Below are 23,774 nucleotides of genomic sequence, written 5' to 3'. Positions count from 1 at the left end.
GATTCAAGTTTAAGAGTCAGCTTATTCATTCCACAAATAGTCATTGAGCCAGACACTGTGATAGACACTGGTGAATTGAGATTTGAAAGATTTAATCTCTGCTCTTTAAGAATTAACTATCTGTAGAAGCTGTATACGAGAAAATAAAGTGTATAATACTGGGCCGTGGGAACCCAGTAAAAGGGTAGCTAACAGAGCAGGGGTGGGGGAAAAAGGAGGAGGTTATCAGAGTATATTGGCAAGAATAATAGCTTACACTTACCAAGTACTTGTTCTGCCTCAGAACGTTTCACAGACTTTACTTATATTTACCTGTTTTATCTGCACTGTAACCAGTTGAGGCAGGTAGTATATTTTATCCTGATCCATGGATGAGAAAGCTACAGAAACTAAGTTACCTTGACCAAGGTCACACCGAGTGAGTGGCAGATCTGGAATTAGGATCAGGCATTCTCATGACAAGGTGTCTCATGAGAGAAACTGTGTCTTGAATGACAGCTTGCAATTAGTCTGGCAGAAGGATGATTGATACACCTATGTGGTTTTCTAGGCAAGGAAATGTCATGAGTAAAGGGAAAGAGGCCACCTGGTTGGGAGCTGGTGTGGCAGACTACTTGTAGAAAAAGGTGAGTAGCAGAGGATGAGACTAGAAAGGATTGGACACTAGGCTTAGCGTGCTACTGAAGAAAATCAGTTTTTTGTTTAGTTTTGGTTTTTGGTATCAGGAATCGAACCCATAACCTCACATTTGACAGGCAAGCACTTGTGCCACTCAGCAATATCCCTGGCTAGATCTATTTTTTAGTGTTACACCGACGATGCCATTTCCTTCAGTATTAATTTTATTGCTGTTTTGCTTTAAAAATTGTTTTGTTGTGTTTTGTAGTGGGAATCAGACTCCGGACCTTGAACTTGCCAGGCAGGTGCTGTGCTGCTTAACTATATCCCTGGCTTCATTTTTTTTTTAATTGTGAAGTATGTCACTATCAGAGAAAAGCATAAGGACTGAGGGTGTAACTCGGTACAGAGCACCTGCCTAGTGTGCACAAGGCCTTGGGTTCCATCCTAGGCACCACATAGATAGAGAGACAGTGCATGAAATTTTAAAAAATAAAAAATTTAAAATTTAATGAATTGTTTAAAATAACCATCTTAAGGTCAAGGTGGAAGAGGTTGTGGTGACCTAGCAAGTGACCTTTGTTATCACTGTCTTTCCCTTTCTACTTGCTCTACTTTCTTTTTTTTTTTTTTCCTGCTTTCTTATTTTTCTTTTTACTTTTTATCACCCATGTACTTCTACACATCACAGTTTCGACTGGTTTGGAATATATGGAGTCATATATATTTCTGTGTACTTAATCATTACATGTGTGAGATTTCTTCATTTTCTTGCTGTATAGTATTTCATTTTATCAATAGTCCACAAGGTATTCACTGTTGGACTGTTGAGAGTACTTAGGATGTTCCCATTTGGGATGTGAAATTCAAAGTCACAACAATTAAAAAATCCTTAACTGACTTTACTTAGGGTGTGCGTGTATCTGTGTATGCATGAACTGAGAACCTAACTTAGATACTTGGACATGTTAGGTAAATACTGCACCACTGAACTACATTCCTATCTGAGGTCTGTGTTTTAATTACAGGTGCTTTTTGTGTTTTGTTCAAGGAAATCCTTCCCTCCCGTCAATTACGAAAACATTTCATAATGTGTTGCTGGGTGCTGTACAAGCAGAATTGGTTTTTATGGATAGTAGTTTTTAATTAACTTGTCCTAGGCCTTCAGGGTTTTTGTTTTGTTTGACTGTAATGTTCTGTCCAGATTTTCTAACTACCCTCAAGAGGAAGGTTAGGGGCTGGGGATTTACCTCAGCAGCATAAGCACCTGCCTTGCAAGCAGGCAGTCGTGAGTTCGATCCCCGGTACTGATAAAAAGGAAAAAGACAAAAAAAAAAAAAAAAAAGAGGAAGGTTAGTCTGAATCACCTAGTTTACCATTTCAGAAACAAAAATCTCCTTTAACGTTTTGGTTTCACTTTGACTTAAAAATGATCTGTTCTTATACGAGGCCTAACACCCAAATACACAAAATCTGTTACGTCTTGTTAGAAAGCCTTAATGAATATATTTTCTAAAAGATAAAATTAAAAAGGACTGAAAACTACGTACTGTGAATTTTCTTTTTCTGGATAGTTTTTTTTTTTTTTAATGGAAGAGACCAAAATGAAGCTTCTGTGTTGTTCTTAATGCTTCTCTCAGGTATAAAATACTGTTAGCCAAAAACTTCCTGCATAAACTAACCATGGTTATATTTATTGCAGAATAATTTTAGAACACTAATCATAGGAAAAATTTAAATGAAAGATTACATGCGATCAAACATTGACTTTGATAATAAAGCAATTTTTATTATAATAAAACTATGGTAATGGCCGTCTCCCTTTCTCTGTTGATCCATAAACACAAACCAGTTTTTGGCCAGAGATGGACTGTATGCAAATGGTTCCAGAATGATTTAGTTTGTGCCACAAAATATGAAGAAAATGTTTTCAGTTTATGGCAACTAGATCCGTGACATATGATGCTCCAGGAACTGTTTTTACAAGATTCACAGGGACGGAATAGCAAAGTCACATGATTATTGGCAGGGAAAAACTGGCTACGTGGCTGATGTTAAATTTGCTTTTGAAGACAGCCAGATCAAGAAATGTCTGAAGTCATCCCGACTACAGCAGGGAGAGGATTTTACAGTCAGTAAACACAACCTTGAGAAGTCCTGGCCAGGCAGTTCTGGGAGCCGTCCTGCAGTCTGCACTGGCAAGGCGCACAGGAGGCTCCAGAGAGGGAGAGCCAACGTGGCCAGCAGAGAATGAATGTTGCCTGAGGCAGTAGAGGCTCCCTGAAGGCAGAGAAACTTCTGTGTGGAAAGATGTCCCCCAGCCCAGCCCAGCCCACCCCACCCCGCAGTGCAGTCCCCACCCCCTTGCCTGCCTTCTCTGTCTCTTAATATTCACTGGAGCGTTTTACCTCAGTTGCAGCTGAGCTATTAGCAGTGTTTGCATCCTTGGAAGTTTGGGCCTCCAAACTATATACTTCCCCTTTGCCTGACCCTTGATTACAGCATTTTCTTTACCTTGCATTATGAATGGTTCCCAGAGAGCAGTCGAAAAATCAGCTCCCTTCCTGCCATCCCTTTCAAAGAGTCCTCAAGGTTCTAAGTAATTTTAATAGTACTAGGGTGCAGTATGCCTTTTAAGTCATTCTTTCCTGAGAGCACAGTGAATTTTCCCAGAGGCCTTATGACTTCTGATACGGCAGAAGATTGAAAGCAAAAACATAGAGTAGAACTATCGTCTCTTAAACCAGGCATTAAAGCTACTTGCCAAAATACAAGACGGTGGCACTTTTCTTCTCATTTTTAATGCTTTGACATAGAATAGTTTTAATTATTGATAGTTTTTAATGAGCTAATTTTTTAAATGTTTTATAGCTTTAATATTTAGTATGATAATTATTAATACATATTAATTGATAATTATAGCCTTCATAAACAAAAACACTTTGGAGCCTTATATAATTTTTATGAGTGTGCAGGGACCCCGAGGTGAGTAAGTTTAAGAACCACTGCTTTAAGTTCTGTCAGTTCCAGCTGGAATCCATTTCTCTTCCTGAAGGCAGCATAGATTGTCTAGCCCACTGTTTCCTTTTCATTGTCAATTTACGTGTCACTTGGCTCAGCACTTAGTTTTCTTCCCCTTGACCATGGTGTACGAGCCCAGAGGACAAGGATCATAGGTTAAGTGAGATTTTGTTAAGACTTCCAGAGTATACAGTATTGGTTGCAGCATAAAGTTGTTAATAATTGTTCATGTTATTGTTGTCCTTCACATCAATGTCAAAAGCACTAGTTTATCTAAGAAGCAATGTACTTTAAAAATCTATGAACATCCTTAAATAGAAATAGCCATTTGATTAAAAATATAAAATTAATATATAATATGGAAGGAGAGTAAAAGGTGTTTCTTAGTTGTCAATAAATGGCTTATAAAAGCTAAACATAATCATCTGCTTAATTATTTTTAAAAATTCTATTTGTAAACAGATCATAGTTGTATATATTTACTGTCACGAAGTGATGCTATAATTTATAAATACAATGTGGAATAATGAAGCTTATCAACATATTTTGTCACCTCTGATCTATTTAATTATCACAGTAAAACCTGGCCTTCAGCCCTCATTCTGAAAATTTGCCTAGCACAGTGCCATGGGTTTAGTAAGCATTCAGTAAAGCTGGTTGAGTTGAATCTGCTGTTTCAGGAGCTGCTTCTACTGTTCTTTATCCACAGTCTTTACTATTTCCTACTATCTCAGCCCCTGGCCTCCTGCTCTGGGGCAGTTAGTTATGTTTAGGTTTTCAGAAGGTAGTCTGACTTTCTCCAGCCCTTGGTAAAGAACTTACAGGCTGTCCTGCGGCTGGGCTGGACAGCATAAATGAATTGAGAAAACTGGGTAGTACCATGTCGTAGTTACCATTTGAGACAAAATACCTCAAAGGAGGAAAAGTTTATTTAGCTCCCAGTTTGTAGTCTTCCAAGGCATGGCAGAGAAGCACTTCATGATGAACAGAAGGTAGCAAAAGCAACAGGGGGCAACCACAACTTCTATGCCAGGTTACTCAGGGCAGGCAGCACTCACACTCTTAATCCTAGTGTCCCTGAACCTAGCACTGCACCATGACTCAGTCTTAGCATAACACACTATAGATCCAACCACCTCTGAAAAAGCCCCACCTATGATTGCATGAGGCTTTGAGGGACATCTAGACACAGGCCATAACATAGCTCAAGGTAGGGCACATGTTTTCCTCATCTTTCCTGCTTCAGATTGAGTTTTGCATACCTTCCCAGACTTCCAAGATATGACAAAAATGTGATTATTTTATTTTATTTTTTATATCTGAGTCCTTGTACCAATCTCAGTTTCCTTCACTGCTTCTCTCAGTGCTTCACTGTGGGTCCTTTGCAAGTAGCACAATGTCCTGGTAGATTCATAACTAACAATTTGAATTTGGTTGAGTCCAGAATCTTACACTATTTTTCTCTAAAATCATATGTGTTTAGGCCACAAGAATTTATTTGGATTGTCCCTTGGGCTAGCATTGTATTAAATAATTGTGAACAACTTATAAATAAAACTGAGGCCCTGCACTCAGGAAGCGTATAACCATTAAGCATACCCACAACCCACAAGCCCAGGAAAATATGTAACACCTATAATTGGAAATTCAGAGCAAAGTCTTATCCAGATCACCTAGGATAAGACTTTTAAAAGGCCAGGCAGGAGCCAGGCATGTTTTTAAGGACCTAATCCCTCAGGTGCCTAAGTAAGCAGGAGGCTGAAGCAGGATTGCTACAAGTTCAAGGCCTGAACCACATAGTGAGACCCTGACTTAAAACATCCAGAGATACAGCTCAGTGCAAAGGTTCTGGGTTTAATCTCCAGTACTAAAACAAAATAAAACTGTTTCAGAATTCTGGTTCAAATGGGATGACAGCATTTCTAAGGGAGATGGAAAGAGAACGCACTTTGGTGACAACTAGAATTGTAGATGTGTTGAGTTTTAGCAATGTGAGAGGGAGAAAGCCATTAGCATTCATTATATAGATTGTGTTCGAGGTTCTAAGAAAGGTCAGCACTAGAGAGAGTTGAGAGTAATTAAGATAAAGGTGGTAGTTACATCTGTGAGAAAGGATAGAGGTATGGTAATAGTCCAAGGGAAGTATGAATTCCAGAGGAAAACAGTGGGAGAATCCAGCTAGAAAAGATGCTGGAAGGAATGCTCTGTAAGAGGAAGCAAAAGTCATGGTTGCACCCTTCCTATGGGGTAAAGGGACTAAGTATTTAGTCAGATGGGGATTGCTACTGCATTCCATCCTTGAAGCTGAGACTTAAGTCCCTCACCAGGACCTGTCCTCTAGTGTCCTGCGTACTGCAGCAGCCCCTCTTTGTAACCATGCTTCTCAAGCCCTGCCCATGAGGCTGGGAGACAGGAGGACCCAGATACAGCCAGGAGATGGAGAACTAAATGTGCCCTGGCCCAGTGACTACATCTGTAGTATCTTTCATGTCTAGGTAAGGAAGAAGCTCCAGATGGCAGGGGTTTCAGGTGGTTCTGATGTTTAAATGTTAAAAGAGGATAATGCAAGAATGATTAAATGGTTTTCTATTGTATTTGACAACTGGGACAGAAATCACATTGTGATGATTAATAAGTGAATTTGAAATAGAGACATTAAGGCCACAAATAGAAACTACTTTTTGAAGAGACATGATTAGGAAAAGGAAGAGGGGAGCTAGACCAGATTTCCTAAAAAGACTTAATCCCTCAGTGTTTTTAGGGATTTTTTTTAGGAATGTTTTTAGGAGTGTTTTTAGGAATGAGCAGACTTAAACATTTTTATAGACTTGCCAGTGTTAGGGCCAGGGGTATAGCTCAGCGGCACAGTGCCTGCCTGCAAGTCCTGAGTTTGATTCCTGGTATCAAAAAAAAAAAAAAAAAAGATTGTAGTGTTAAGCTGAAATAGGAGTGATTTACAATTGCAAAGGCAGCATTTCTAGATCTTGAAATGATAGCAGATCTCTTTAACTGAGAAAACACATCTGCTTGTAGCAGATCTGCCTCCACCTGTGCTCTTTAGGCTTTTGACATTTCAGTTTGTGCCACCTAATTTTGTAGGTGCCTTCTTCCCACTTGGGCCAACTGGACTCCTATCTGCCACTCTTATTTCCTCTTGGGAAGACTTCGTTAGTATCCGATACCCCCTCATGTTTGCTGCTTCGCTCTGGATGTCTTGCTTGAAGTTAGGCTGTTGCCAGCAATGTAGGTAGTCATGGCTTTCAGTATTATTTGTGACTTGGTTAAAAGTTTATAGTGTATTCCTCACAATCTGCATCCCAAGAGTTATACTACATACTAAACTGGTGACAGTGAAGAGTCCTAGGAAGACTGGAGAAGAGCAGAGGAGATAGTGTGAAATAAATACGACTCGTGCTAAATAGCTATGTTTCAGGATTAAAATCCTGCCATATCAGATACTAGTAAATTTAATAAATATAGTTGGTTGAATATAAATTTCTTTCAGCTGGCTATGTTCCCTAGGTTCTAATTATATCCTATAAGTTTAGTAACACACCTGGCTTTTGAGATGGAAGAATTTTTTTAGGGGCTTTACACCAAGCTATATCCCTCACCCTTTTTGTTCGTTTTTCATTTTGAGTAAGGGTCTCTCTGAGTTGCTAAGTTTGCCAAGACAAGGCTCAAACTTCCAATTCTCCTGCCTTAGCCTTCCAAAGTGCCAGGATTACAAGTATGTACTGCCATCCCTGGCCTAGAAGAGCTCTTTAAGTCTGCTTATCTTTCAGCAGAGCCTGGGGGATTGATTAGTCCAGGATCCACAGAACCCAGTTGTGAACCCCAAGATGACTTTGGTTGCTTTCCAAGAGAATAGAGAAAACTAGAATGTTTCATAGTTCCCCACTGCATGATCAGATAGAATTACAGATTAGTTTTTAATATTTCAAGGTGATATTTTAAAGGAATTTACCATTATTTATTCCTTGAAAGGGAAATAGTACAGTAGAAACTTGAGTTAATCTTGAATACTTAAATAATTTTGGGGTTAATTTTTTTTTGTTTCAAATATGAGTGCATATAGTCTCCAGTACAAAAGAAATCCCAACAAAAACATCGAAGGCAGGTGAAAGAGGAGTGGAAGGAATTTGCAAAGGGCCTTGGCAAATACTAGTACATGTATGGTAGGCAAGGAAACCAGGCATGAACCGCATAAATAAAGTGGGAAATGAAGATGGGTCTGGGAGGCATTGGATTTTACCTTAAAGGTGATAAGTAGTTATTGCCTCAGTTTAAATGGCAACATGGAAAAGGTCAGATTTGCTGCTAAGAAAGAAACAGTTGGCACAAGAATGTATGTAGTACCAAGAAGGGGAGAACAGTTATAATATTAGGAGTTCTCATCCCAACATTCCATATGAGATTATTCACTGAAGCTGTCTTAAATGAAGTAAGTAAAGCTGACGACTGATAAGTCAAGGTGCTTTCAGGATTTGTCGTGTACCTGCCTCAAACACTTGTGACATAACATGGGCCTGAAGCTACTCCTCGAAGTCCTAGCCACAGGGAATGAAATGGGCTGTCCCTCAAGGAAGCAGTGGATTGATTGTGAAACAAAGGGCCAACTTCCAACTAGAGACAGCTTACTGACATCATTACAGTAGTTCATCACAGATAAGCTTCTGCCTCAGTCACCATTGTTTTGGCCACCTTCACAAGTCTCTTGGGCTTTTGTTTCTGCCACTGTTAAATGAAGGCATGGCCATTTTTTATTCTGATATGTATTTATGTATCTATATACTCACATATGTAGGAATATATATTTCAGAGTGAGACATCCCATCATGAAATGAATAAAATGGTCACTGCCTTTATTGGCAGTTTGCTATGAATTGATTTTTAAAGAGGCCATTCCAGGTATTATTTGGGAATGGACATAGAGGAATGAGAGAGGACCGGGGACCAGTTAAGAGGCCTCCATGAGGGAGAAGTGAAACGGTAGCGAAAAGTGAATTGTAGGTGAATGAGAGGTACACATTTTGAAATTAAAAGTGATAGGACTTATCAGATAGGTCCTTTGAGGGGTTTGGGGTGGGCGAGATTCCAGGACAAACCTCAGATTCTAACCTTGACGGAAGATAGTGGAGATATAGAGAAATCCCAGTTAAGTCTAAAATGATTATAAGACTTCCAAAAGCTTGAAGGCAATTTGGCATTTTTCAGGTAGAACAAATAAAGTAAAGAAATATTGTGGCCAGGTGTGGTGGTACATGTCTCTAATCCCAATACTCTGAGAGGCTGAGACAGTAGGATTGCAAGTTTGAGTCCAGCCTGGGCAACTTACTGACTCTATCTCAAAATAAAATATAAAAAGAGCCAGAGATACAGCCCAAGGTAAAGACCTTGTGTCCAATGCCCAGTTCCATAGGCAGGCAAGCAAGCAAAGAAATGTAAAGACTTAAGAAAAGTTTTAGCCAGTGTGATGGTGCACACCTGTAATCCCAGCACTTGTGGGGCTCAGACAGGAGGTTCACCATGAGTTTGAGGACAGCCTAACCTACATAAGTGAATTGAAGGCCAGCCTGCACTACATAGCAAGACCCTATCCCCCAAAAAGTAAATAAATAGGAAAGGTTTTAATGTCTATTCAAAAAGTGATCTGGTTTACTTTCTTAATAACCATTTGCTTTTATTGAGTATATGCCCTACATGTATTCAGTGTTTTACACATACTTCACTTAAACTTCAAAAGAAGACCCTCAGGGAGGTTCAGTCACTGTTCCAGTGTGGGATGAAAAGGTTGTGACGTGGAGAGTTTGGATCACTGGTCCAGGAGACAGTAGCCGGACAGGAAGGACAAGGATTTGGACAAGGCTGCCTGCTCTGCTGCTTCCTCAGACAGCTTGAATTGAGTACGTGACTCATCATGATTTTTTTTTTCTCTTTTCAGGGTTTTGGTTTTTTGCACTGAATGTAACCTAGACTTACTGTCTCAGGCTTGTGTTGCCCCAGGATACTGTCAAAGGTAAGTTTTAAAAATGTATATCCACCATGTATTGACAGTAAAATAGGAGTCTTCCTCTTAAAAAGAAGAGAAATATGTTGTAATGTTACGTTCTAGAGTTCTTACAGAAGGATATTTAAGTGATCATCTTTATTTGCTATTGTGATACGTCTTTTTAAAATGTAACTCAGTCATAGAGCATGTACCTTGCATGCTTGAGCCCTGGGTTTGAGGCCCAGCACTACCAAAAAGAAAAATGGAAAGCCCTGGTATTGAAATGGATACTAGCATTTGATGCTTTAGCCTGTAATGCAAGAACTTAGTTATTAGGATTAGCAGTTGCACAGTTTAGCGTTAATGTATTTCTAGCTTCTCTGTCTCTAGCCCTCCCTGCTACAGTCTGCAGTCCGTGTTAATGCTTAGTTTGCTTTCTAAATGAGAGCTTTAGCCATGCACTCCTTTGCTCAGACAGCTCCAGTGGCTCCCAGTGGCTACAGATGCTAGCTATAAACCTCTTCCAAACTTAAGCATGGTCATAGTTATGACTTCTTTTGTGGGGGATTGCTATCAGTCTGGTGGGGAGGGGCTGGGGATCCAACTGAGAGCCTGGTGTGTGGTAGGCAAATGCTGTGCCACTGAACTGTACCCCAGCCCTTCTTACCAGACCTTTTCTGTTTCCTAGATACATAATTCTTTTTCATGGTTTTGTGCCTTGGTTGATGCTTTTCTCTTTGAATTTTGGATAAGGGAAGAAGAATGTAATTACTTGATCTTTTTTTCTGCCTTTCCTGATGTCCCTTCTTAGAATCTCTCAGCAGAATTTCATGTGTTGTAAGAGTACCTGTTACTGTAGCAATTATCCATTCCTTTACATTTAAGATATTTATTCCTGTCATTCTACTAGTCTGTAAACCTTTTGAGGCTTTTTAGAAAGGAACTAAGTTTTTTATTTAAATTTTTTTCCTAGGTGGTACATAAAATATGCATTTATGGAGTACATGTAAATGTTTTGTTACATGTATACACTGTGGTTTTATTTGGGTTGATAGTTTATTTGCATACATCAGCATATAATTATTTCAAGAATGATAATAGCTTATTTGAACTATTTTTAAATGCTTGATGATACTTTTGAGAACAGAAAAAAAAAAACAGGGAACATTAGTTAGATCTATTGTTTAAGCTGACACTGAGTTAATTTGTTGGTCTTCTATACATAAACCTTGGTGATTCCATACCTTTTCTCACTAGACTTGTTTTCCTATCATTTTGTTGCTTTTTTAAAGATCCATTCTTAGTTTCCCATCTGTCTTAGTTACTTTTTACTCGTCGCTGAGACAAAATACCTGAAGCCCAAAGTTGGGAAAGGAAAGGTTTATTTCTTATAGTTTTTGGAAGTTTCAGTCCACACTCAGTTGGCTCCAAGACAGGCAGGCATGGCTGGGCTGCAGTTCATGGCGGCTGCCAACAGCAAACTCGAACCAGCAAAGAGAGAAAGACACACCTTCTTCCTGCCATTACATCACATCCTGGCTCCACCCCTATGTGGGTGGGGCACTGACACCATCAATCCAAGCACTATACAATGAACCATTACAAATGAACAATGCAAACTCATGAGGCCTGGGGGACACAAACATAAACCATGACACCATCTTCTCTAGACAATAGCCACTAAAATACAGGATCAAGACCCAACATCAAGAAAAAGGAGTTCTTGTATCTATAGTTACTATGGACTTCCATACTCTGGTTTAGATTTTGCTAACTTTGATTATAATTACACTGCAATATTAAATCAAGATAAGCATACCTGTCTCCTCAAACATTTGTCATTTTTGTATGATCAAAACATTCAAGATCCTTTGTCTGGATTTTTATTTAGTTACTGTAATGTGCAATAGTACACCAGAACTAGGACTAACTTTTTTTTTTTTGATGGTAATGATGGTGTTGGAGATTGAACATAGACACTTGTGGATGCCAGGTGAATGTTCTGCCACCAAGCTATAGCCCAACTCCTGAACTTATTTCTCCTACTTCGTAAAGTTACACCAAGCTATAGCCCAACTCCTGAACTTATTGCTCCTACTTCGTAAAGTTACACATACATTTAGTCTTTATGATACCACTTCTTGCCCAGATTTACAAATGAAAATACTGAGAATCAGAAGGTTAAGTAATTTGCTCAAAGTTACACAGCTAATAATTGACAAAAAAGAAATAGTTCTTGTCCCTCAAAATCGAAGTGCATTCTATTACAACACACTAATCCCATACTATCTGGCATGTGGTAGGGATTTAGTAGATGTTTATTGAATTAATGTGTTATATTTTAAATAAAAAGCACTTTAATTGAGTAATTCAGTCATTCTTACATAGAAACTTATTGAATACCTATAAATGCCAAGTGAAGAGTTTTAAAAAGTAAACTGAATGCAGCGATTAACAAGATTTAAGGTCTAATTGGTGTAGGCAAAGACTTTGTGAACAAAACCCCGATTGCACAGGAACTATCACAAAGAATCAACAGCTGGGTTCTCATTCTACTGAAAAGGTTTTGCACAGCAACAGAAACCACCAACATAGTGAAGAGACAGCCACAATGGGAGAAAATGTTTGCCACCCATACCTCAGACAAAAGGTAACTATCAAGAACATATAAAAAATTAACTTTCCAAATTTAAAGACCCAATTCAAAAATGGGCATCTGAGATGAATGCACACTTCTCAGATGAAGAAATGCAATCAACTAATAAATATATGAAAAAATGTTCAACATTGCTGATCATTCGAGAGATGCAAAATTTTTTTTTCTCCATCAGATCTCTCACAAGAGAGATGCAAATTAAAATAACACAGATTCCACCTCATCCCAGAAGGAATGGCTATTATCAAGAAATCAAACAATAACAAATGCTGGAGAAGCTGCGGGGAAAAAAGAAACTTTCCCTACTGTTGGTGGGAGTGTAGGCTGGTACAACCACTGTGGAAATCAGTATGGAGATTCTTCAAAAAACTGGGATTGGAGGTCCCATTTGACCCAGCTATTCCTCTTCTGGGTATCTTTCCAGAAGAATTAAAAACATCTTTCCACAGCAATATATGTACACCCATTTTCATAGCAGCACAATTTGTAATAACTAGATCATAGAAACAACCTAAATGCCCATCAACTGAGGAATGGATAAAAAAGATGTGGTACTTTTGTATAATAGAATACTACTCAGTACATAAAATACTATAATAGAATAAAGAAGAATATACTGGAGGCTTCTATAGCTAAATGGATGCAACTTAAGACAATATTCATAAGTGAAATAAATCAGACACACGTGTAAACATTGTGTTATCTCACTAGTGTGAGAAGCTGAAAGAAACAACATGTATATATATGAATATGTGTATGTATGTATATAAAAAGATAGTTATAGTACTGATTTCTCTGAGGTCATTGAAAAGAAAGATTTATGCTGTTATTGTTCGGACAATTGAATGTATATGTCTTGTTTTCTGAGTGAATGATCTGGGGATGACAATGTGTAATGTATGTACCATTGTTGCTTCCTGATTGATGTGTTTTTTTTGTTTTTTGTTTTTTTGTGGTACCAGGGATTGAACTCACAGCTCTGCACTCACCAAGCAGGCACTTATGCCACTGAGCTAAATCCCCAGCCCCTGATAGATGTGTTTTGAAATTTTGTTTTTTCTTCCCCCTCCCCTATCTTATTGAAATAAAATGGAGTTGAAAAAAAATTAAAAAGATTTAGGGTCTAGTGTCAAGGTGTTGACAGTTGAATCTCACAGGAGGCATCTATGCGAGCAAATAAAACCATATTATCAATGCTTTCTTTAAGATCCATGTAACAGATGGTACAGATTCTGTATTAGAATTCAAGCAAGATCCACTGGAGGCATTAGGGAAGGAATCATCACTTCTGCCTGGAGATGGGTCAGGAAATTATCCACGTGGAGTTTTGAATGATAAGTAGGATGTTCCCTCTGGTATCGCAAGAGAGAAAGGCTTAGGGAGTGATACAAGCAGAAGTATGGAAACCTGAAGCAGTCTGGTCTGTCAGGGAATGTGTAAATAGTTCAGGGTGGCTGGACTGAAGAAACCAGGCTTGTACTTGGGCTAGGGACTTAGCTCAGTGGCATGAGTGCCTGCCTGGCAAGTGTGAGGTCCTGAGTTTGATTCCCGGTTTAAAAAAAAGAAATCAAGTGCTTGTATTGTCCCAGGATCTCATGACAGCTGTGGTACCACTCGTTCACCCCTCCAGTTCATTTTCACCTTTGTAGACTTTGTCTTGACTTTTTTATGATTCTGTTAGCACTGGTACCTTTTGGCTTCTGGCAGTCCCCAAGGGGATTCCTAGTCACTTGGGTACTTGTGCATTCCCTAAGTTATTCTTCCATTTTGTCAAAAGGACAGTAAGATTGACTTAGACCCTAGACACCTCTAGCAGCCGTTGCTTCAAATAAGAATGTCATGAAAGTTGGGAGTATAGCTCAGTGGTGAGATCCTGGTTTTGATTGTCAGGACCACATACGTATATACATAGGTACATACATGCATACATAAATGTCAAAGATTTTTTCCCAAAAATTAAGGCTTTGGGGGGGAGAGAGTCCTGAGGATTGAACCCAGGTCCTCATTCTTGTCTTTGAGCTGTACCCCAGCCCACCAAGGTGTTTTAAAAGACGTCACAAACTACTAAGAAAATGCCAATAGAGCAACAACAAATGAGAATAAATATGAAAAGGACAGAGAAAAACAGGTATCAGACGTGGTAGATGGGCAGACTGAATCTTGTTAATCAGGAAAGATTTTCTGAAATAAAAATTGACTGGATATTAGGACAAAGATGTGGGTTGGTGAAGTGAGGGGATTTCTTACAGGGAATGTTGGTCAGCTCTCCCTTACCATAACAGATTCCTGTGGTAATCAGCTTAGAATGAGTTTGTCTTGGCGTATGATTTAGAGGCTTCAGTCTGTGATTGGGTGGCCTTGTGATTTCTGGCCTGCAGTAAGCAGCACATCTTGCTGCGGTGCATTGTGATGCAAAACCACTCACCTCAGAGCCAGGAGTTGGGGGAAAATGAGGAAAAGGGCTGGGAGCATAGTTTGGTGACACAGCCTGTTCTTTGCATGGTTGTAGGTTCAGTCATCAGGACCATTTTAAAAAGGGGTTGTGCCCCCTGCCCCCCTAGTGAGCTGCTGTGAGTGTGGCAGGCTGTGGCGGCCCAGGACTGGAGCTACTGGCATTTACTGGGATCTGCGCCATGCTGGGACCTGGAGTGCTGGGAAACCAAGCACCAACCCCCCCCCCCCCCCCCCCGTTTCGTTTTGTTGAATTTCAAATTACATGAAAGTATGGACAGCTGTTTTGAAGAGAACGAGAGACTCTGTGACAGCCATTGGTGATTTCCCTATTGTCTAGTTCTGAAGACCTAAAAAGCCATCCTCATTCTGTTCGAATCAGTTTTATACTATGTTGTTTTGTATGAATTCTTGTATGCAAAGACATGAACAACTGTGGAAGAAAACAAGAGACAATATGATAGACAGTGAAGATCTCAGGTTGTCTAGCTTTGAAATTTTTATCTATTACATTGCTTTCTTATGTCCTGTTTTGTTCTGTTTTGTTGTGTTTAATTTTACCCCCTTTAAAATAAATTTTTTTTTTGAAAAAGGGATTGTGCACGAGAAGACCTTATTGTACATCCATACTCAAGGACACCCCCTCAGTGACCGAAAGACCTCAGAGATTTCACTGCCTCTCGGTAGCGCTTCTCTGATGAACATGCCTTTAACACACGGACCTTTAATATACACAGATAGAGATCATGTTGTGTGAAGAGAATACAAAGATTTACCCTAGTGAGGTGCAGACTAGCATGTGTATTCAGAGTAACAGAGTAGTGAAGAGCTTTCGATGGAAGGCATGTTACTAACATCCTGGTGAATGGATAGTTTGGAAAGGGAAGACTGATGGAGAAGATGAACTTAATTTTCAGAAGAAGTCCTAGATGTATGTTGTGAAAGAATGGGCCTAATAAATAATTAGGGCCTCATAAATGAATTCCGTTCACTGCCCAAGTTTTGAACCAACAGAGATAGGACAAAAGAGTAAGGCAGATGGAGATCGAAATGTCACTTTTATTGCTAATAAAATTGACATAGGAAAATTAGCTTCTCCCTAAAGGCAGATAGGCTTCTGAATTCTGAACTTCAGCACTAGCCTGGGATAGACCTTTCTTCTAGAAAAGGTGAGCAACAGAACAGAAATAGTGCCCCCAGGGGAAATGGGACAGGAGAGAGTCACTTGCAGTGTGAGTCCAAGTTCAGTCTCTTCCAGACCCACTAATCAGTCAAGTCACTTCATTCTCCATTATTTTGGGGGGAGGGGGTTACTGGGAATCAAACTCACGACCTTGCGCTTATTAGCAGGCAAGCACTTGAGCTACTGAGCTAAATCCCCAGCCCAAGTCACTTCATTCTGACAACATGTGTCAGAGATATGATGTTCAAAACTTCATACTGTCCCATGTGAACGAAACCATCAAGAGTGGAGAAGGAGTTTCCTCCTCTGTTTCCCAGCCTTTATCTCTTAGTGTATTCATCTTAGCCAGTAAGTCTAGGTCAGCCATGCCTGGCCTGTCCCTCCTCCTTCCCTCCCTTCCTCCTGTGAAGTATCATTAGAAGGCTCTTGATTTCCATTTACCCTTTGAAGCACCCCTGTACATCTAGTACAAACAATTTGAAGGTAGAACTTCACAGGTTTTGTAATGCACATGCTGTTAGACATTCACTGCCTTGCAGCTTATATGCAGCAAATACTTGTCCTACTTTCTGATACCTGAAAGACCTGAATGAAGACAGTCTCTTTACCATAAAGTCTAATCTTTGCTTCAGCCATACCCGCTTAGGAAAAGCTGTGCCGGCATAATTCAAGGTCAAGCAGCAGCTTTCTGTACACTGAAGCCACCCAAGCCTGCTAATGCCTATTCTCTTTGCTGAGGCCAGCACAGAAGGCATTTGCTTGCTAGGCCAGAATTGCCCGTGTATGCTGAGGCCACCTGCACAGCTGATGTTTAGTTTAGATGAGCTTTCAGTACTTCTGCCACCACTGACTGTGACTTGTTTCTTGGGGATACCTGCAAAGCCCCCAAAGTCTTTGCTAAGGCTTCTGAGCTTAGTGTTTGCTGCTTTGTCTCTATAGAAACAGCCACTTACCTAACAACAAAGTTGCCATAACTACAGTCACCACTAAGGTCAAAATAATGTGTGGCCTATGATTTATAAGCTTCACTAGTTAAAAAGCTAATGCAGAAGTGTAAAACTCCATATGACTTAATATAAGCATTATATAAAAACCTTTAGCCCATCAGTGAAGTCGAAGGCCCAAAGTCCTAGCCCCAGTTGAAAAATAAAAAATTCTACAGGCATTTTATGCCCCATTTTATATCATGTCTCTTTATCAAGATTTAAGTCCCATGCACCAGATATTGGGATCTTTGAGACCCAGAAAATGGCACTGAATTTTGCTCAACCAATCTCTGTGTCAGTTGAGAAATAAAATTTTAAGAAAATAAAAGGAGAGTCTTTGAGTGACCACAGTTATGACCTTTTTCTAATAAAGCTGTTAGGAGAGGGTGACTTACATCCACGGATAAGTAACCTGCTTGGCACTAATCCTCAGAATTCAGCCTGTTCACATTGTCACGGAGGTTGTGAGGGTCCTGCATTTGTATGTGTGGGAGCGGAGGAGAATGCCTGCTCCCTGGGGGCAGCTGCTTCCAAAAGGAAGGCAGAAAGGACTGAGCTCTGCATGTCTTGTTTCTCCTTCCAGACTCACTGCTCAGGCAAGTTTCTGCACCTCTCCTGGGCTTTTCTCTTTAGTGTGTTGTCACAGGGGAATGGCAGAGAGATATTTGAGCATATTACCTACAGGAGAGGAGGTAGATAAAACTTTGTGGGTAGATTGTCACCATGTACTTGTGACGACTGTTTATATGGAGTGCAAATGTATTATCATTCAATCCTCAAAAAACAGTAGTTCCTAAGTATTCTTAGGGACACTGACCCTGAAATAAACAGTACTTTTCTCAGGGTCACACATTAATAAGCATTGGAGGCTGTGTGACTCTCCACTTGCAGCTGTGTTTTTCCCTCCAGGTTTGTCACTGCTCCTTTCCCTTTCAGTCCTCACAGCATTAAGGTTGCCACTTGTCACCAACTCTGAGTGGTTTAGTAGTCCCTATTTTTCCCTCTAATTATTTCTACTGTAACATCTTGGAAAATCAAGGGCTGCCATGGTAGGGAAAGTAAGGCTTGGCGAATGAGTTAGATCTTGGAGGAGATGGTAGGTTTTAAAAATGGTGATGTGTACCTGTAATCGCAGCAACTCTCAAGGCTAAGGTAGCAGGATCATAAGTTTTCAGGTCAGCATGGACAGTTTAGCAACTTAGTGAGACCGTGTCTCAAAACTGAAAAGGAGGAGTACCTGTGATGACTTGTGTGTGAATTTTTGCAGTCCCTGTTCCAGCAAAGTGGGAGAGCTCAAAGACACTCGCGAAGCACCTTGCATACCAGGTCTTTCTTGATATGCTATCGAATTCTTCCAGTGCTACATTATTTTCCATAGAGCAATTGTAGTTATATATAATTGTCGTAAACAATGAGAGGCAAAACTAATTAGAGAAAGTCTGTTTCACTTGGCTGTGAGCAGTGGCTGCATATTTTACAGAGGGGCTGGACAGTGTTGGTCCACCCGGGAGTAAGGGGATGGAGTAGGGGGAGAGCTTCTAAGTAGTGCTGATTGTACACTTCGCATCTCATAATAAATACAGCCCCAAAGCCTTTTTAGGTGACTACACAGGTATTTTGAACTCAGGAGAACTTTCTTGGCCTCGTCTTTTGGCTGTAATTGAACAGATGACCAAGTCCTGGTACCTTCATAAAGAGATTTCTCTACCCATAGAGTTTATACGTTATACAATGAAACATGAATGAGCCAGGAATCTCATGTTCTGAAAGTAGAGACATAAAAATATTTGTTTTCTCAATACTGTTAGCAGTGTTTTGGGTGGAAAATAAGATAGGGTGACCCAATATCCAAAATGGATTATATAAAAATTTAAAATTCCTGCACAAATATGGAAGCAAAACAACAACAATAAGCAATAAGAAATAATCTAAAGGGGAAAAAAGGAAGAGAGATAACCTACAGAAAGGGAAAAATTTGCCTGATACTAAGATCTAACATTAAAAAAAAAAAAGGACATAGACGTGAATACACACTTCTCATAAGTACGAATTGCCAAAAATATACCTGAAAAACTGTGAGCATTTTTGCCCAACAGAGAAATGAAAATTGGAACATCATCTTATTCTAGACTAAGCACATCATCATGAACTCAAAAAAATGTCCATGAGGTACAGGGAGAAAGGAAACATTCAACATCATTGGTGAGATGAACCACTACCAAAGTTAGGGTACCAAGTATTAAAAAAAAACTACAAGTAGTAACTCTATTCAGTGTGGTGCTTCCTTTTCTGAGTATCTTCTGCAAAGAGTTAAAGACATATTTCAGTGACCCATGCATATTCCTGTTTACTGCAGTTATATTCAGTTTTTCTGTGGGACAGGAACAGTGAGCACTGTTTTGTTAGCTACCAGATACCAAGGATAAACAGTACTTTTCAGTGTACTTCATTTAGTAAATGATATGTGATAGTTTATTATGAAATGGGCTCAACATGAGACTTTTCTACTAGACTTCAGGTCAGTATAAGCACGATAAGCATGTTGATATAGCAAGGACATCACTACACTCTTCATTAAATTTGTTAGATTATATGCATATTCAGTGTATTTTATTTCAGCTACTTTGGTTGCTGAAACATTGCCACTCTGTACCTCAAGGAACATCTGTAACAACTTCAACTTTACTGAGAGGGTGATGCCTATAATACCACCCTCATTACACTCTCTCCTGGGTTCAGTGCTGTTAGTCTACTGCAGTGAAACATCTCTAAATACACACACACGTTTCTTTTTCTACTTTCCTTAAGAAAAAAAGAATATATACATTATAAGCATCTCTTTCACTGTAATATTTTTGTCTTTTTTTTTTTATCGGTACTGGGGATCGAACTCACGACCACGTGCTTGCAAGGCAGGTGCTTATGCTGCTGAGCTAAATCCCCAGCCCCACTGTAATATTTTTTAGCTATATGCTTTTTGAAGTATTCAACAGGTTTATAAATATTTGTACCTATGGTATATAATAGGAATTTGTTTTGTGTTACTTTGAGTAATTATTTCTCATATTACATATTTAATGATTCCATTAAAATGTTGCAAAAATTTTTTTCTAGTACTGGGGATTGAACCCAGGCCCTTCATGCTGAGCTACATCCTGTGTGCTTTTAAAATTTTTTTTAATGTGAGACAAAGTCTTGGTGAGTCACTAAGTTGCTCAGGCTCAAACATGTGATTCTCCTGCCTCAGGACCTCAAAGCTGTGGGATTACAGACCTGGGCCATCATGCCTAGGTAGTACAAATTTGTACCAGTTTTCTTTCAGCACTTTCTTTTTCTCCTGGCTTGACTTTGCTTTGCTTTTCGTACTAGGAATTAAACCCAGCTATATCACTGAGCTATATCCCCAGAACTTTTTATTTTGAAATAAGGTTGGCTTCAATCTTACTATGTTTCTGCCTTCTGAATAGCTAGGATTACAAATGCATGCCACCACACCTGGCTGGCACATTGTAATTCATAACATTTTAACAAACTTTTGCTTACTCCATATTCTTTGAAAAAAAAAGACCCCAAAATAGTCTTATATAAAAATAAATAGATGTTTTAAACAGACTTTTTTTAATTAAAAAAATGGGATCAACCATTAAGAGGGCGCCTTAATTTCGGTTACAAAAACTGAGAATGTTAAACATAAATTACAAGCCCAAGAAATCCAGCCAACTCCAGCACCCTATCTTAATTACCCAGGCAGAGTGATCCACTGACGCATAACTAGGTGGCACAAAGCTTTGCTCATTGGGCATCCTTCCTAGCAGGTCATGTCTACTGCAAGACTTATTGAGGATTTCCATTAGCACCTCTGCCAAAAGCCACATAAGACAGGGAAGGAAGTCTACACCCATTACTATTCCAGTGCCCTAAGCCTTTGCCAGCTCTCCTCCTCCAAGGTGGGAGGATCCCCACTCCACCTCTCTCCCAAGTCATTCTTACTTAAGATGTGTGTATAGATCCTTGTGTATACATGCACACATATACATCTCAGTTACTTAAAGTCATTGCTTCATAGTATGTGTGCTCTCAAGGACAGAATTTCAACCTGACCTTTTAAAAAAAAGACTTTTGCTTTGAATTCCTTACATATGTTTTCTCTTCTTATCTTTCAGGCAGTATTTGTGTTTCTGCAGAATTTTGCACAGAATCTGGTCCCATGCAAACCAATGAGGGAGAAGTGTCGGAGGAAAGCAGTTCCAAGGTCAGTAAATTGTTAAATGGCACAAACAATTTGAGCAGAAATTAAATGGTAAAGGTAGCAGATGAGTAGAATGATCACTTTGTTTTAGATGAATTTGGAAATTAGGTTGGTTTCAATTAGAAGGTAACCAAAGTCTGAGATTATTTTTTTCTTCTCAGTATATGTTTGTGATATGCATATGACAAATTTAAAATAAGTTCACTGAACTTTATGATTTACTTTTAGATTAGCACTGTTTTATTTATTTATTTATTTTTTGTCTTTTTCCTTTTTATCGGTACCGGGGATCGAACTCATGACTGCCTGCTTGCAAGGCAGGCGCTTATGTCGCTGAGCTAAAACCCCAGCCCCTAGCACTATTTTAAATTTTATTGTGAAAGTTATATATGCTTGTTAAAAATAAGGCAAAAGGAAGAATGTATCCCTGGCCTGCTGCACAGGAACAGTCCCTGGTGATTTTTTTTTTTTTTTTTTTTTTTTTTTCCTTTTTGCAGTGTGATGGGAATGGAACATGAGACCTCCTTGTGTTAGGCAAGTGCTGGACCACTGAGCTACCTTGACCCTCTGTTACAAATTTTTACACTTGATCTTAGCCAGAAGGCCGAGAAGCAATTCTATTATAATATTTTGAGAGGATTTTTGTTTGGTTTGGATTTTCTTTCTTTCTTCTTTTCTTTCTTTTTTGTCAAAATTGAAGGAATATTTTTATTGTCATGCTGTACAAAAAATAGGTATATATATGTTTATGTGTATTTTGTTTCCATCTGCCTCCATGTCCTGAATTTCCTTGGTTCTTTCATGACCTGCTCACATGGATCCCTTAGGAAACCCTTCACCTCCATCTTTTCTCCTTTAGAACTGGCTCTGTTTTCTTCTTGGGAGCTTCTGAAGGCACTCACAACGTAGTGTACTACCCAGCATCCACCTGAGGTAGTGTCTGCCACTGCTGCTTTATTTCTTCCGGAGCAGAAGCAGAGAGGTGTTGAAATATCATGGGAACTTTCGAAATATGCTAAGTGGAAGAGGCTAGGCATAAAAGGTTGCATATTGCCCAACTCCATTAATACAACATGTGTAGAATAAGTGCATCTATACACTGAGTACGGATTGCTGGTCTCTGGAGGTTGGTAGGGAGAGCTGGGGAAAAGGCAGTAGTTGTTTGTAGGGTTTCCATTTCGGGGGATGAAGACATTTTGAAACCAGACTGATGTGGGAGTCACGTACTGTAAATATGCTAGATGCCTCCAAATTGTTCATCTGAAAATAGTTAATTTTATGAATTTCATATCAGGTTATTAAAATTATTTTAAAGAAAAAATTGTCGCTGGGTTCCCATTGCACTGTTCTTACAGTTCCTTGGCTCCTCCTATATTTCATCAAGCCCTACAGAGGCTGTGCCCTTGTCAGCTCTGTTGTACTTCATAAACTGGGCTTCAGAAAGGCATGGCCTGTACCCTGTCTCCATATCACTCCTACAAACTGCTGCTTCTTGGGCTTTTTTAACAGCCACCCTCACCATACAGGGTTGTGATCTAATCTGTGGGGGGGACAGATGTCACCTTGTTTCTTGCCTTCCCTACTCCTCAAGTCTATTCCTTTTTCCTTTTTTTGGGACATGGGTCTCACTATGTAGTTCAGGCTGGCCTTGAGCTCACTTTGTAGCTCGGGCTGGTCTTGAACTTGCAGTGTTCCCCCTGCCTCAGTCTCCTGAGTTCTGGGATTACAGGCATGAGCCACCACACCTGGTTTATTCCTTTTTTCTGTAGCCAAAATAAAAACTTGCAGATTTTGATCAGATCCATGTAGAAAGACCCTGCGCCTGATTGAGAGCTCATCAGAACCTGTGGGATACATGTACACTAGGAATTTTCCCCAACACACAAGGCACACACATCCTGGGACACCTGAGACACATAACCCAGGATTTCTGAGGCACAATACACCCTTTCCCCCAGCATCCCTAAATTATTAATTTATAAGAAAATACAATGTTAAGGAAGACTAGATGCTAGGATCTTTTACCTAGTAATACATTCTCTCCCTGGAAAGCTAGGGTATAATTGGACAATTGTTTGGTGAATGTGTAATTAGATCAATATAGAATATTTTAATATTCCTCTTACCTTCATTTTTGGGGGAAAACAAAAAACTTAAGTTTTTTGATTTTTCAGTTACTTAATAGCCTTACAGTTCAAGATTAATTAGATTAATGAGTATTCTTTATATGTTTGTATAAGTAGATGCTTCTGTTATCAGAAATTAGACTGTAACTTCATCAGTCTTAGTTTAATTCAGGTTATGTATATATTTTTCTCCCTGTTACTTTTCCTTTTTAAAATATTATGTTTGTAATGCCTTTATATTAATGTGGGAATTTATCCTAGTACTGTGATAACATAATTCATGGATGTCTGAACAGAAAGCAGTCAGGAAAAATGGCTGGTTTTAAAAGCAAGTAGGGAATTTTCTGCAAAACATAATGATTTTGAGCTAAATCTTCTCTTTGCAGTAATTCTTAAATGTGTTTTTAAGGGATACAATTAACCAAAAAGATAACGGTTCCTTTTCTCAAGGTACTTACATTTTACCAAGAGACACAAATGTCAATAAAGATA

General features: G+C 39.3%; 1 protein-coding gene across 5 annotated transcripts in view; it reads left to right on the top strand.

Moving 5' to 3' along the window:
* Tnrc6b (trinucleotide repeat containing adaptor 6B) overlaps window positions 1-23,774 on the top strand; it is a 237,924-nt gene that overhangs the window by 49,939 nt on the left and 164,211 nt on the right. For all 5 annotated transcript variants that reach the window (XM_063243619.1, XM_013153092.3, XM_023565344.2 and 2 more), the window contains exons 2-3: window positions 9,584-9,658; window positions 21,071-21,159. In XM_063243619.1, coding sequence (XP_063099689.1) covers window positions 21,125-21,159 — 35 coding nt within the window. In that variant the 5' untranslated portion in view covers window positions 9,584-9,658; window positions 21,071-21,124. The remainder of the gene's footprint in view (window positions 1-9,583; window positions 9,659-21,070; window positions 21,160-23,774) is intronic.

This window comes from Cavia porcellus, unplaced genomic scaffold (genome assembly GCF_034190915.1).
Source record: "Cavia porcellus strain 051 isolate PalLab524CR breed Dunkin Hartley unplaced genomic scaffold, mCavPor4.1 scaffold_40, whole genome shotgun sequence".
Classification (NCBI taxonomy): domain Eukaryota; kingdom Metazoa; phylum Chordata; class Mammalia; order Rodentia; family Caviidae; genus Cavia; species Cavia porcellus.
Note: the sequence above shows the minus strand (reverse complement) of the source record. Positions and strands in the feature narration are given on the sequence as shown.